At 37.6% G+C, this 14,300-nt stretch overlaps 1 protein-coding gene across 2 annotated transcripts in view; it reads left to right on the top strand.

The window, feature by feature from the left end:
• Nucleotides 1-14,300, top strand: part of Eya1 (EYA transcriptional coactivator and phosphatase 1) — a 136,656-nt gene that overhangs the window by 20,785 nt on the left and 101,571 nt on the right. For both annotated transcript variants that reach the window (XM_042666172.1, XM_042666164.1), the window contains exons 3-5: nt 1,902-1,979; nt 10,789-10,858; nt 11,181-11,326. In XM_042666172.1, the coding sequence (XP_042522106.1) occupies nt 1,902-1,979; nt 10,789-10,858; nt 11,181-11,326 (294 nt within the window). The remainder of the gene's footprint in view (nt 1-1,901; nt 1,980-10,788; nt 10,859-11,180; nt 11,327-14,300) is intronic.

The raw sequence follows: 14,300 nt of genomic DNA, 5'->3' as shown, positions 1-14,300 counted from the left end.
ACAATTACATGGGCAAGATAATGAGTACATTTCTTATCAAGCATTGTAGCCTCCTCCTTTGTTTCCCCTTCCCATCCCTTCCTGTCCTCTCCCCCCCCCCCCACTAAAGTAAGGTTTTTTAAGAAAATATTTTTATTATCTTTAAGTTGTTTTATTATCTTTAGTATTTAAGGAGCTGCCATTCAACCAAAGTAGTTTATGAATGCAATGTATCTTAATCAATGTCATTCCTTTTAATATTATTACCCACCCTTCCTAACCACTCCTTCCCTTACTTATCTTAATTTTAGGTTATATATTGAATGTATTGCCATCTAACAAAGCAATTTATGTGTACAACAAACACATCGTGAACAGTCATTACTTCAATATCTTCACCCCCACTTTGACCCACCCTCTCTCTTACATTTTTCAACTCTGTGTATGTCCAATAAATTCTTGTCTGCATTCTCCTCCCTTCCCCTTTATTTTTCTAGTCTTCTCCCCTTGGCCCCTCCCTCTCGCAAGTACTGGTACTTATTTTATTGGGTTATTTGTACTCTCCCTAAAGTCATTTTGGTTAATTCATTTGTAACCCCCTTGCTTACCACCTGGTGTATTTACTTGCAGATTTATAGGCACATTCTAGCTGCCACAAATGAGGAAAACCATGCAAGCTATGTTTCTCTGAATCTGGCTTACTTCATTTAATATTAAGCGATGTAATTAGTTTTTGAAAAGCAAAGATCATTAGGTGGCTGGTGAGAGAAGGGAGATACAGGCTTATGTCAGAATTGACCAACATCAACTGAGACTTCTAACCTAAAACAACTGGCAGAAAAGTTTCATCCTTAAGTCGTCTACCTGCAAGCAGGCAGGATCACTGTTTTTCTCTCCAAGATCATTTAGAAACCATCTAAATTTTTTTTTTTTTGGAAAGTGGCTATCTGATACATCTATTTAAAAATGCATCTTTTAAAAATGTATTATTCAGTGGTAGAATACATTGGGATCCATGAATTACATGCATCTGTCTTCAGGTGTTTCTGAGATCTTCTGTGAGAAGAGCTATGCTTTCTCTGTCATCTTCACCCATTTTAGAATGTGAGACCAGCCTCCCTGAATGTTCTCTAGTTGGGGAACTCATTATGGAAGCATTTTTTAGTTGGCTTTAAAATATTACTGTACTCATTACAAAAATCTGGCAGAAGAAAATAAGTAACTTCCACAAAGTGAGCTAGGCAAATTCCAATGATGGCACTTCATTTGAAATTTCTACCTAGAATACTAGTGCTAGCTCTTCATTAAAAAATAAAATATATTCTGAAATGAATGTAGCATGGTTGATCTTCTTGGTACAATAGAGTAACTCTGTTACTCTATCAGGGAAGTAGATTGCTTTGGAGAGTTCCATAGCCTGACTCAAAAAGTTATTTCTCATCCCAAAAGGACTTTATCAATAATCATATATATGATATAAGCATATGATGAATTAGCAATTTGGTATGACTTGATTATAATATCCATTAAATTGACAACTGTGGAAACTTGCTAGTATTAGAACAGCCATTTATTCCCCATTTCAAATTGTTTTGCTCTGTTCTTTTGAGTGTTAGACTAATAATGGATTTTTATACAAACACTAGGAAATAGCTCACATCGTATTAAAAGAGATGCAATCATTAATAAATAACAAGGTAACAATGCATATAATTACTTTTGAAGTGCTGCTTTAAGGAATAACTTACAGTAGTAGAATGTCTTCTTAGAAAAATGTGGATTTTTAGCTTCTTTTAAGAATATTAATGGCTTATGGGCAATAGGAAGCAATTGTTTTAAAAATAATTTCCTGACACTACTCTGAATGTTATATCTTCTCTACCATACCGTCACAAATGACTGATATATGTTTATTTTTGTAGTTAAAACAGAGCCAATGAGCAGCAGTGAAATTGCTTCAACCACAGCAGACGGGTCTTTAGACAATTTCTCAGGTTCAGGTAAGGAATATTAAATTAGATTTTCACATTAGTGTTAAGCATTTTGCCTAATTTGTTTATATATGAATGTGTGTACACTGTTGCATGTTAGAGTTTATAGAAGTATGTGTGTACATATGTATATGTATATATAGAATACATTCAGTATGATGAGCCTCCAGCTGCTGGTGGCTCACACCTGTAATCCTAGCTACTTAGAATGCAGAGACATGAGGATCATGGTCCAAAGCCAGCCTAGGCTGGCAAGTCTGTGAGAGTCTTATCTCCAATAAACTACTGAAAACTGGAAGTGAAACTATGGTTCAAAGTGGTAAAGTGCTAGCCTTTGAGCAAAAGAACTCAAGGACAGTGCCCAGCCATGAGTTCAAGCCCCACAGCCAACAATAACAACAAAAAAGTTGCTATCCTATGGAGAAGGAAAAAGGACTTTTTGGTCCCTGTACTAGAACTTCAAATCAGGATCTTGCGCTATTGCTAGACTTTTCTGGCACTCTAAACTTGAGTCCTGCTCCAGTCCAAATGTTTGCTGGTGAATTGGAGGTAAGCATCTCACAGACTTTTTGGCTGAGAATCCTCTGATCTCAACCACCTGAGTAGCTAGAATTATAGATGTGAGCCTCCAGTGCCTGGCTTGTGCTTTTTTCATCTACTAAATTATATTTATGAGTTTCTCTTTTATTTTTTAATTTATTTTTGTTAATACTGAAAATTCGCATAGGAAATATTTTTCTCCTGGTGTCCTATAAACAGACGTACAAACACATCTTCCCTAGCGTGTCTCATGTAAACAGAGGTCTAAATTAGACACTGCAAAACAGCATTAAATTCTTGAGTTCATTTTTTATCTTTCACATTAATAAAAATCTAACTACAGCCACAAAATATCCAAGTTTTACCTCTGTCATAATGATAATAATAAGAAAGTGATGGTGGTAATTAACTCACTATGAGATACTGATTTTGTGTTACCAAGTTACCCTGATTGGACTCTTTAACTAAAAAATTATTTCCAATAGAGATGACTTAAAATACTAACTTTTTTCATGTATTGGCTGTGTTTATACTTTTCAGTCAGAAATGCTATACTTTTATAAACCTGTGACTGGTAATATAGCTCTCAGGATCATTTTTAGTAAAAGGGATTATTAGATATAAAATTAAATGCAAATGGAAATTTTGATATGATAATAAAATCAGAGCAGGAAGAAGATAACAAGGCATAGTATATCCATTTGTTCTTTTATAAGACATTTACTAGGACCTATGTCAGGCTATGTGCTTGGTGGTATTATGAATTCTCAAATAATATAAAAACTGGCCCAGTTTGAGGCCTAATTAGGTTGACACAGTAGGATTTAATAATGTCATCCTTAAGACCAGCCAAGACATGTCTTGGTGGAGACAAGAATGTGTTGCACTGATCATGGAAGTTGTCTTAGAGTAAACACTAACACTCACTTTTTTAAAAGGAGGAGGGCCAGGTATCTATCTGATGGTTCACACCTAAAATTCTAGCTACTTAGGACACTGAGACCTGAGGATCATAGTTTGAAGTCAGCCTCAGCAGGAAAGTCCGTGGTACCCAAATCTCCAATTAATCACCAAATCTTAGAGTAGAGCCATGGTTCATATGGTAGAGCACCAGCCTTGAGAGAAAAAGCTAAAGGACAGTGCCCTAGGCCCTGATTTCAAGTCTCAGGAATGGCAAGTACACACGTGCACATGCATGTGCACATGTGTACAAGTGCGCACACGCACATAGTAAATAAATTAAGTAAGTAATGAAGTAGTCGAGTAGGAGAAACACATGTAGATTTAAGGAATGGGACAATTAGACATTCAGTGAGAGGTGATAGTAGCCACAGGGCATGTGACCTGGGTAATTACTACTAGGTTAGCAGTACTAGAGTAATGAATGAGTGGTGCTTCTACTTTTTCCTCTGAACTGCTCAGAATGAAAGTGGTGATAGGCTTGTGAGACTGAAATAAATGCTAGGGAGCATGAGAAAGCCTGAAGGTGCTTAGAAATACGGAAGATGTTTGACAGAAGAAACAAAGGTCCAAACAAGGTTGGAGCGATTAAATATGAGACCTTTTGTGGTAAATGCTTGTTCTAAAAGGGCTTCACAACCTAGATAAGAAGACATTTGGTTTAATTCAGAGTTGAAGACATGCCAGATAGGATATGAGAGAAAGTAGAGGCAAGAAATTAAGGGCTCCCTGAGAATAATTTAAAATAATTATGCGTGTAAATAGGCTAGAAAGAGAAGATAAGGTCCCATAACTTTGCATTTTTGTATGTTGCTAGAGAATGGAAATAAATATTCCAGAAAAAAGATGTTCCTTTATCTGAAAACTCAATAAGGTTCTATCACATTCTTCTTACAGTTCTCTGCCAGTCTCTTCCTCAGCCTTTATCTCACTACTTTTGAAGTATATTTTAGTATATGTCTTCCTGTTATGCCCTATAGAATAGTCTTATTCACATTGTAGTCCCATGGCCATTATAGTATTGAGTCCACTGAAGATGCCCAGTAAACATTTACTAAATCAGTGAATGAGTTGGCCAGTATGCTTGTGGCTCGAGTCATGGATTGGGGCAACAGGTACAGAATGTGGTGTTGAATTTGGTGGTTGAAGTTGGAAGCCAGCATTGAAATCTAGATGGAATGGGAAAAGTATTATACATATAATCCAGAATAATGTTAGGGCTCATCAGGAGATGTGGCCATTGAAGTTTTTTGGTACATTCAAGTTTTTAATCCAGGGGGTGGATCTGTGATGGAAATGTTGAAGTATTCTCACGAAAGCTCAGGAAAACAGAAAACCAGAGAAGTGGCAATGAAGGTGTTGTCTGGGATTTTTGTGATATCTGGAATCTGATATGATGTTTTGCCATTAGTTAGAACAGATATACAGGAGAAGCAGAGGGTCTTGGGAAAGAGGCCAGATGAAGGTAGTCAGATAATAAGATGAAGTGGCTGAATGTAGAAAGGATCCATTTCCCACAGATTGAATCTCTTTGTGTGACAGAGAAAAGAATTGAAAGGGCCTGGGGCATTGGATGAAGGTACAGAAAGCACAGAGACACAGGGAGATGTATCTTCTTTTACTGTCCTTTTACACTTTTCCCTCTCTCCAAAAGGAGAGAGGGAAAATGCAAAATAGAACCAAGAATGCTTTTGGTGGAAAACAAATCATGTGTGACAAATATGGTCATATAAAGGTCATTTTAAGCCAGACACTGGGTGGCTCCTGCCTTAATCCTAGCTACTAAGGAGGCTGAGATTTGAGGATCACGGTTTGAAGCCAGTCCAGGCAGGAAAGTCTTTGAGACTCTTAGCTCCAATTGATCACCAAAAAGCAGGAAATAATTCTGTGATTTAAACAGTAGAGCACCAGTCTTGAACAAGAAAGCCAGGGGACAGTGCCCAGACCCCTGAGTTCAAGCCCCAGAACTGGTACACACAAAAAAAGTAACATTGTGATCTGATTCATTCGTCCAAGTTTTTTGTTGAGCACAAACTGTGTGCCAAGCAATGTTCTTGCCAATGAGAATCTAGCAATAAAAAGTTGGAGAGAGTCCCTGCCATCTTGAAGCTTTCATTCTGTGACAAGGGCAGATAATAATTACTCAGGTGAATGGTGAGTCTTGGTACACCTAAATCAGCCACAAAAAAGTACACATGGAAGCTGAAGAGTGAGTGGAGTTCTTATTTAAGTTGGAGGCATCTGATAAGGGGGTAACTGAACAGTGATCCTCATAAATTGAGGACATGCAATTTGGTTAGATAACAAAGGGCTTGAAGTTGAGGATTCCATGGGTTGTAGCCTGTTATAATTTACAATTTTAAGATATCTCTGTTGCATGGAAAGACTGTGGGGATAAGGGTGGAAGCAAGGAACATTTCTGTGGCTCCAAAGGTAGATGGCTAGTAATTCACATTTTCCTAGAAGAGCCACTGAGGCAGGATTAAATGTGCCAGGATTCTGATAGAGAAAAGGAAAAGAGGAGAGAGAAATGGAACACATGATCACTGGCCTGGAGAGGCCCATTCAAGCATGTCCCCCTACTCTTGTATAGATAGATTTCCCTAGGCGTAAAAGGTACATTTTCTCAATGCCTCATTGTGGGCATGAGAAGACAGTGATGGACAAGAAGTGAGAAGCTGTCTGGTTTGGGGGTGTATTTTGAAGGGAGAAATGATGGCATTTATGATGAACAGGTACGTGAGGGTAAAGGGAAGAGAAGAGTCAAAACTGACCTCTAGACTTCTGGAAGTTGTCTAGATAGAGGTGTTCTGCCTAAGAGGGGTGTGGACATTGAGGCATGAATGAGGACTTGCCCCAACAAGATCTAGGGAGCTTCTTCCCGTGTTAGTACACGAAAGAAGGGAATAATTAGAAATGTGCTAAAACAGATACAGAGATAGGAGATACTATTGCTTATCTTTATGCACCCAAGATGTCCACCTTGGCAGAGAAACATGGATAAGTTGGCTGCTGCATTTACTGATATAGTTGAGGAAGGAACATTTCTTTTGCTTTAGGTTATTCTGTTCCAGGAAATTAAAATTAACTTAAATTGCTGGGTTATTGTGTCAAGAGGTGTTTTAGGTTACTAAAGGAAGACTACTTGAATTTTTGACTGAAAGCTACCCAGAAATATGGTTTGGAAAAGTCTCAGAAGAGAGAATTTATTACATGACATTAAGATGCTTATTAATTTTATTTTATTTTATTTTTTTTAATTTTATTTTATTTTATTTGAGAACATACTGTACAGAGGGGTTACAATTACATGGGCAGGATAATGCATACATTTCTTACCAAGCATTGCAGCCTCCTCCTTTGTTTACCCTTCACCTCCCTTCCCAGCCTCCCCCCTCCCCCCCACCCAATCATACCCCCCCTCCCCCCCACACCGACATTGTAAAGCTGGTTTTGACATGACATTTTGTACTTCTCATTGTTGCAACAGGTCCACCTGAATCCTTAAACGACTTGTTTGTCCCCGTCTCCTCCACATGTTATACTGACAAGATGCTTATTAATTTTAGGTTGCACTCAATTGACTAAACAGAAAGACCACATCAGGGGTTCTTTACACTTATTTTATAGGAAATACTGTTTCCTCCAATTAATAGTACCGAAGACTGGGTCAGGTTTATTATATATGCTGCTAAGTGACCTAAAATAAGCGAACATCTTCAATTCATTGTAGCTTTAAAAAAACTACATTGCTATGACACCTAACTATCATAGTCTTAATACACAAATATTATTTATTTGATTAGTTACTATGCACCTGGTCTTATCATATGGTAGAGAAATCAGAGGAAACTCCCGACGCCTGAAGCTCATGATTAGCACAGAAAATTAGCCTCTATATACTAAACATATTAACCATAATGCAATGTGGTGAGTGCTACATTACCAATAAATATTTGCAGTACTCCTGGGAAGCTCAGCAAAGGAAGACATGATTGTGAAGAGAAATGGATGTGTTTGTCTCTTGTGGAATAGTCCTCAGCAGAGGGAAGATGAGTACTCCAAGGCAGAATTGTATAGTACCCAAGCAACCAAAACAGACAGATAAAAGAAGGCGTGACCTGTGCAGGTATCTCGCAGTTTAGAGAGGCCACAGAGTACTAAATCAATGAATCTGGAATTTATCTTAAGGTAGAAAGTGAACAATCAAAAGATTGTGAACTGCAGTGAAAACAATTCACTTTAAGAAAGTAGCCTGTGGTGGCAGAAATGAGTGGGTGGTTGTCCCTGAATAGAGCAAAGGGATAGCAGTCACATGACTACCACAGTTGTCCAGATGAGTTATAATGAGTGCCTGCACAGAGCTGGTATCCTAAGAAGGATGGAACATGTAGGCAACATATGAACCAATTTCTATATTTGGGATGGGTGGATGAATGAATTTCATACATCATGAAATAGAGGGAGGAAGCAAACTAAGGATGAGGTTTCTAGTTTCAGTATAGAGGATTATAGATAGTATATTTTAATGAAAATACTAAGATCTGGGTTCAAGTAAAAACTTTCCCATTTATTTGCTCAAATGTGTTACTTCTTTAAACGCTGAGTTCCTTGTATGGAAATTGGAGAAGAGAACCCTTCCTGAGAGCATTTTGCTGGACAGGTGATCATGATGCTCATCGGGCAGGGTAGTAACACAGGTGATAGAACAAATTTAAGAGCAATAATGATAGGATAATGATAGTAAACACTTAAAAAGAGAAATGTTAATCACCTTATATTAATTGTATCATTTCATTTTCACTGCAGTCCTAGGAGGCTAGCCATTGTCATTAGAATCATTTTGTAGGAGGGCAGAGAGAGACTTAGAATAACCTGACTGAAAAGGTAGAGTTAAAATTTCAATCTAAGCTGATGTCCAATTCTGATTCCAGATCCTGTGGTTGTTTTCCATACTTGGTATGTATCAGGATACATCGTATGGATACTCATGAATCTCTCATGTAGTTTACACACACATGTACTTGTACTCTACATCCAAGCCTTTCACAACCTACCTCATTCTCTGGGATAAATAACCCTGACACCTTCCATTTTTTTTGTAAAAGTTTCTAGGTGTAACCTATTAAATAGAGGGTTTTTTTGTTTTCTTTTTACTTTATATGAACCATGACCTGCAAGTTACAAAATGTAAGTATAGAGCTAGAAAAGAATAAAAGGATTTCTGTGTCTTCTATCATCAGGAAGCATCCAATTATTTGATTTTTAAGCAGTTTGTACCTATGTATGCATATATGTATGTATGTGTGTATTTAGTGTATGTATTTGGTGATGGTGGTGGAGCTTGAACACTGGAACTGGGCACTATCCCTTAGGTTTTTCACTCAAGGCTGGTACTATACTACTTGAACCACAGCGCCAGTTCCAGGTAGTTAATTTGGTAGTTAATTGGAGATAAGAGTTTCATGGGTTTTTCTTGTCTGGGCTGACTGAACCATGATCCTCAGATCTCGGTCTGCTGAGTGGCTAGGATTACAATTGTGAGCTACCAGTGTTCAGCAAAAGTTATTTTGTTTTATTATGATCGTCCAGGAAAGTGGATAAGTCCACTTTGCCAATTGCCTCTTTTTAGGAGACCAGGCATTTTCAGGTGGTCTGGGCAAGAAGTACTCTCCATAGTTCAGTGTTCTAATCTCTCCCTCCTGTAGACCAGCACCTCACAATCTTACATCTATTTGTGCATCAGTCATCCCAGGTGGGGGGGCCAGAACTTGTCTGCCTGTTTCCATATGCAGCATCCGGAATGGTGCCTGCAAACCAAGTTGTGACTGAGTATCTTCCGAAATATAGGAAACACCTGCTGGGCTGCCCATCCACCACTTTAATGTAGCTGTTATCCATCTCTGCCAGGCTGACAGCCAGATAGAAGGTGAAAGCCTGGCAGTTTGCAAGCATAGGACTCATCTATATCTGTACTGTTCCCAGGTTAGACTGCTGTGTTTGTTTACTCTGGAAGGATTTGTCATAGGTTTTGAGATTCAGACCTAACTCTGCCATCGTCCTCCATAACACAAGCTAGAAAAGTCAAACATGAGAGGAGCAAATGCCCTGATGTAATAAGTGGGAAAAAAATATAATACTTTGCATGAAACTTTATGCAAGGTTTTTTTATAGAATAAAGGTAGTACACCATAGAGCTCTGAGGACAGTGATTAATAGAAGAAGAAAAATATAGAAGAAGAAAATGTATTGCATATTAAATTAACTGTACCCAAAGAATATGTATATTAGGCAGGTGGAGAGTAGGGAGTTTAAGGGGGAAATATAGAACACTACAAATAGAAACACACACACACATCTATATAGGTATCTACATATAGATATACATACACACATGCGCATACATATATATACCCAAATATAAATAAGTATGCAGCTGTATATTTGCACACACCTGTACAAAGAAAGTGTAGATTGTAGATAATCTATGTAGTTACACTGTCCTTGTATACAACAAAAGTTGAGAATTAGCATTCTAAAGCCTTGTTGGGGTTAAAGTGAGTTTTTTGCTTTTTAAACTCAGAATGAAAATGAATGAACATATCATAGAAGTTTGGTGCCCTTCTAAAACACAATGAATCAAGTAAAACTGATTACAAGAAATTAAGTGCTGCTTGAATGCTTAAATACCTCTTGAAAGGAAAAAAAAAAACCTTTTTGCTTGAACATTGAAGTTAAACACATAAATAGAAGGCAAAGGAGCACAGATCAGCACAAGAAAAAACAGGCTTAGCTTGCAACTTGAGTAATTTAAGATAGTTATAGGAATGCATTTTTTTTTTCTAAAACACATTGCTAAATCAATGCTGGCAAATGAGGATCTCTCCTATTTCCATTCACCTAAGAGAAGATTAGACCACGTTTCTCTGTAATCCAGGCTGGGGTTTGTGTGTTCCCACTGAGCACAGACAATAGATCAGGTGACCTTTCACAGTACTGCCCAACCCTGCAATTCAGCTCCATACCACCCCTTTCAGCCTGGCTTTCCAGACTGGAACCAGAACTCCTGGTTCTTCTAACGTATTGCCACTGTAAAAAACCATCTCAGTAGGCTGACAGGTATTTAAGGCTATGCCTACATTTTCTAAGAGATCATTTAAAATGAGTGCCACTCGATCCATTCCTATAGACTGTTTTTTTCAGTTGGTAGAACCATATGAAATGGCCAATTCTGTGAGCCACAAATATAGTTCTTAATATACCACTTGTTTATTCAGTTTCTTGTAATACTGAATACTTTTCTTTTTTGTTGTATCAGCAATCGGGAGCAGCAGCTTCAGCCCAAGGGCAGCTCACCAGTTCTCTCCACCACAGATTTATCCTTCCAAGTAAGATGTATTTTCTCTTAGTCAATAAATAACTTTTCTGAGTAGATTTTTACCTCATTTTAAGTCATGTCTATACCCACATGTTACATCCGAGTTAAACAAAAGTGCATTTTATAGAGGCTTACATGTATTTGTGCGTTTATTTTGAGCATCACTTGTAGAGATCCTGAAGCAATTTAATGCTTTGTCTATTAGATTTGGAAGTTTTACTTTGAAGATATACTCTCTTAACTGGAATTTGTGATGTGGTTGTTAATTGGTTACCTTGCATGTTTCCATCTAATGCATGGGCTTTCTATTTTCTGTCATTTCTGACAAATAGCAGACCATACCCACATATTCTCCCTACCCCTTCCTCACAAACTATGGCTGCATATGGGCAAACACAGTTTACCACAGGAATGCAGCAAGCCACAGCCTACGCCACGTATCCACAGCCAGGACAGCCGTACGGAATTTCCTCCTATGGTGAGTAATTCTACCATTGTTGTGGTGCCCTGTTCTAGTGGGTGTATGCATATCTTCTAGTGGTACTTAAATCTTGGGCAATCTTTAGGAAATTGTCACCTGTTGTGTCTAGATTCTCCCTGTGATTGTTTTAGTGAGCATGAAAAAACAATTGTGAACTTTTATCTTGAGGTCAGAGGTGGTGGGCAAGTTTCATGGGTCATATGTCTCTCATTTTCCTTTTCTTCTACGTACATCTTCACTCTGAATCTTGCCATCTGAGCACTGGCTGTGGAATCCAAAGTATTTTTTTGTACGTGTGCATATTTGTGATAAAGCCTCTGAGAATGAAGTCTTTTGGGGTAAAGATCCATTTCCTATTTATCAGATTCTTAGCTATGATTAGAGAAGTATACATGGAATTCAGCTAACTACTGCCCTAAACTTGGGGGGTGATTGGATTACTAAATTTCAGCATTATCAACCATTAGGAAAAGTGATCTACATATCACCTCCTGGACTGTGCTTTGAAGAAACAAATCAGGAAACAGTCAGAGCTCACATTGCTCATTTGTTCCTTCCCACCTAGAGATTATCTTTATCCTGGTGTAATTTAACTCAATTGTTTCAGGGTCAGTACCTGTAAATTAAAAATAAATCCAGCCAGATCCCAAAGTTCAATTTCTAAAAAGCCTTTAGATTTCACAACACATTTTCTTCAATTGAGTTGTGATTGCAATTTTAAACAAATTGAACTGAACATAAATACATGAATTACTGTTTTTTGTGAAGAAAAATAAAACTAATGATCAAGAAAATGCACACAAATATTTGAAGAAAGGACTGGTAGAATAACTAATTCTGTGATTGCTAGAATAGATTTTTAAAATTTCTATTCTTACACTTCTTTTGGTGTTCTTTTGTTATAATCTTTTCTGCAGAATCTTGAAACAATCAATGCTCTTTTCAAGTGTTTCGTTAATAATTAAAAGCTAAACTACTTTATTCCTCTTAGTGCCCTGTCTTTACCTCAAGCAAATATGGGCTTAAGTAAATTTCTTAAAGAAGATATAAAACTAAAAATAAATTATGTATAGCTTCAGCTTTTAGAGTTTTATTTCAGAATTGTCAGGCGTAAAGATTATCTCCTGGGTACTTTGAAAAACAGACTTTGAAAGCAGTCTTAAGTATTTTCTAAAATTGTTAATTTCATGACTTTTACTCAAAAGTTTCTTATGATAATATTATATATGGGTCAAAATTTTCATTTTAAACTATTTTTTGAAATGAAAGAAGTATTGGGTAGCTTTTATTCTACAATTTGAATCAAGACAAATCTCCATTACTCACGAATTCATGTGCTCATGTACTTGCAAGATGATTATCTGAAATGCATATGGGATTTTCTGTACATATACAATAAAGCACTGCTGATCTGCCAGTGCTGCCTTGGGAAGTTCTTCCTGTTACTCCCTGTATGCCCCATATTTCTCTTTTCTCTTTGACATCCACCTTGCAAGTTTCTGGGCTCTGGGATAGGGACTCTGTTCAGATCCATTACCAAATGGACCTTGTCTGAGATGGCTGTTGAAGTAAGATGAATAGAGAGTGAGATGACAGAATCAGAACTTGTAGATTGATGATAGGGATTTTAATGTTGATAGAGAGGGATGGGAAGTTCATGAAGGGAAGGCTCAGTGTTTAGAGCTTTGATGCCAGAACTATACATGGTTATAAATCTTCTTTCAGTAAATCTCTATCCTTAGCATCTTTCCTGATCACATTTTTTTATTGTTGTTGTGTTTGAACCTTAAGTACATAGAGATGCCCTGACTGCTTGTGCGGTTCTCTCTTTCATGGGCCAGTGCACTGAAAAATATAGCAGCATGTCTCCTTTGGCTTGTTCCTGGGGGAAGAACACAGGTTAGGCTTCTTTGGCTCAGATAGTCAAGGTCCAGAAATTGTAAAAGCCTTTCTCTAGGGACCTGTGCTTGAATTTTTACTTACACCTTAAAAAGAAAAAGGCATACTTTTCATAGTGAGAATCCATGGTCCATGGGTAAGAGTAATCCATTCTATTCTTCACTGTGTCTGTTTTAGTCTACCAGGGAAATGAATTTGCTACCTCTGGACAGTGGACATGGTAGCAAGAGTGTCTTTGACTGTTTCTCTCTCTTTCCTTGCTTTTCACCTATGCTTAGGACCAACATTCCCATCGTGTACCATCTGCTAAAAGCAGATGATACTAGACAAGGCTGGAGGCCAATCAGCCTGCCCTCAAATGTAGAGAGGAAGGGGGAAAGTCCATTTTGGTGATACAAGGAAAGAAAGGGAGTTTCTAAAGCCATAAAACCACCTGTCTTGGGCAGGTGTCTCCAGGGATCATTTACATGTACAGGTTATACAGGGGTTTAGGATTGCCTGTATAGTGAGAAAAAAAATCACAGTTTTTTTAAATGTTAAGGTTGGGCTAAGCCTTAAATGTTAAGGTCATTATGAAGTATTCAGAGATTCTCCAGGAATTAATTATGAAGAGACTCTTTCTGCCAAGAGTCAAATTCTTCCACTGCCTCAGGACAATTACCTAGCTTCATTCTACTGGTGAAATTCCCCTAAAATGGAAATAAACAGTAAGACTACTGTGTGTTCTAGATTTGAAAGATATCATTTATCTAGTACCAAACCAAAATGATTAAAAAATGTGAATTCTTTCGGCATGGATGTCCCTCTCCACCCTCTGGGGGGATTAAAGACAGTTGTTCATTTTTATGACTGTCTTTAATCATGATGCAGAGTGGAGCTGCCAAGCCCCAAATCCTGAAATTAGGATGCCAGCCAGGTACTTTGGGAGCTATTTCAGAACCACAAATACATATTTTTATATGATTGTGAAAAGCATAAATTAGTGTGTCTTCCGATACATTTAAAATAATTTTATTGGAATATTTTGAAACGAGAAGAGATAAAAAGGTTGCTGCTAGAAAGTCTTTCTATT

Source organism: Dipodomys spectabilis, unplaced genomic scaffold (assembly GCF_019054845.1).
Source record: "Dipodomys spectabilis isolate Male_0828 unplaced genomic scaffold, ASM1905484v1 ptg000015l, whole genome shotgun sequence".
Classification (NCBI taxonomy): domain Eukaryota; kingdom Metazoa; phylum Chordata; class Mammalia; order Rodentia; family Heteromyidae; genus Dipodomys; species Dipodomys spectabilis.
Note: the sequence above shows the minus strand (reverse complement) of the source record. Positions and strands in the feature narration are given on the sequence as shown.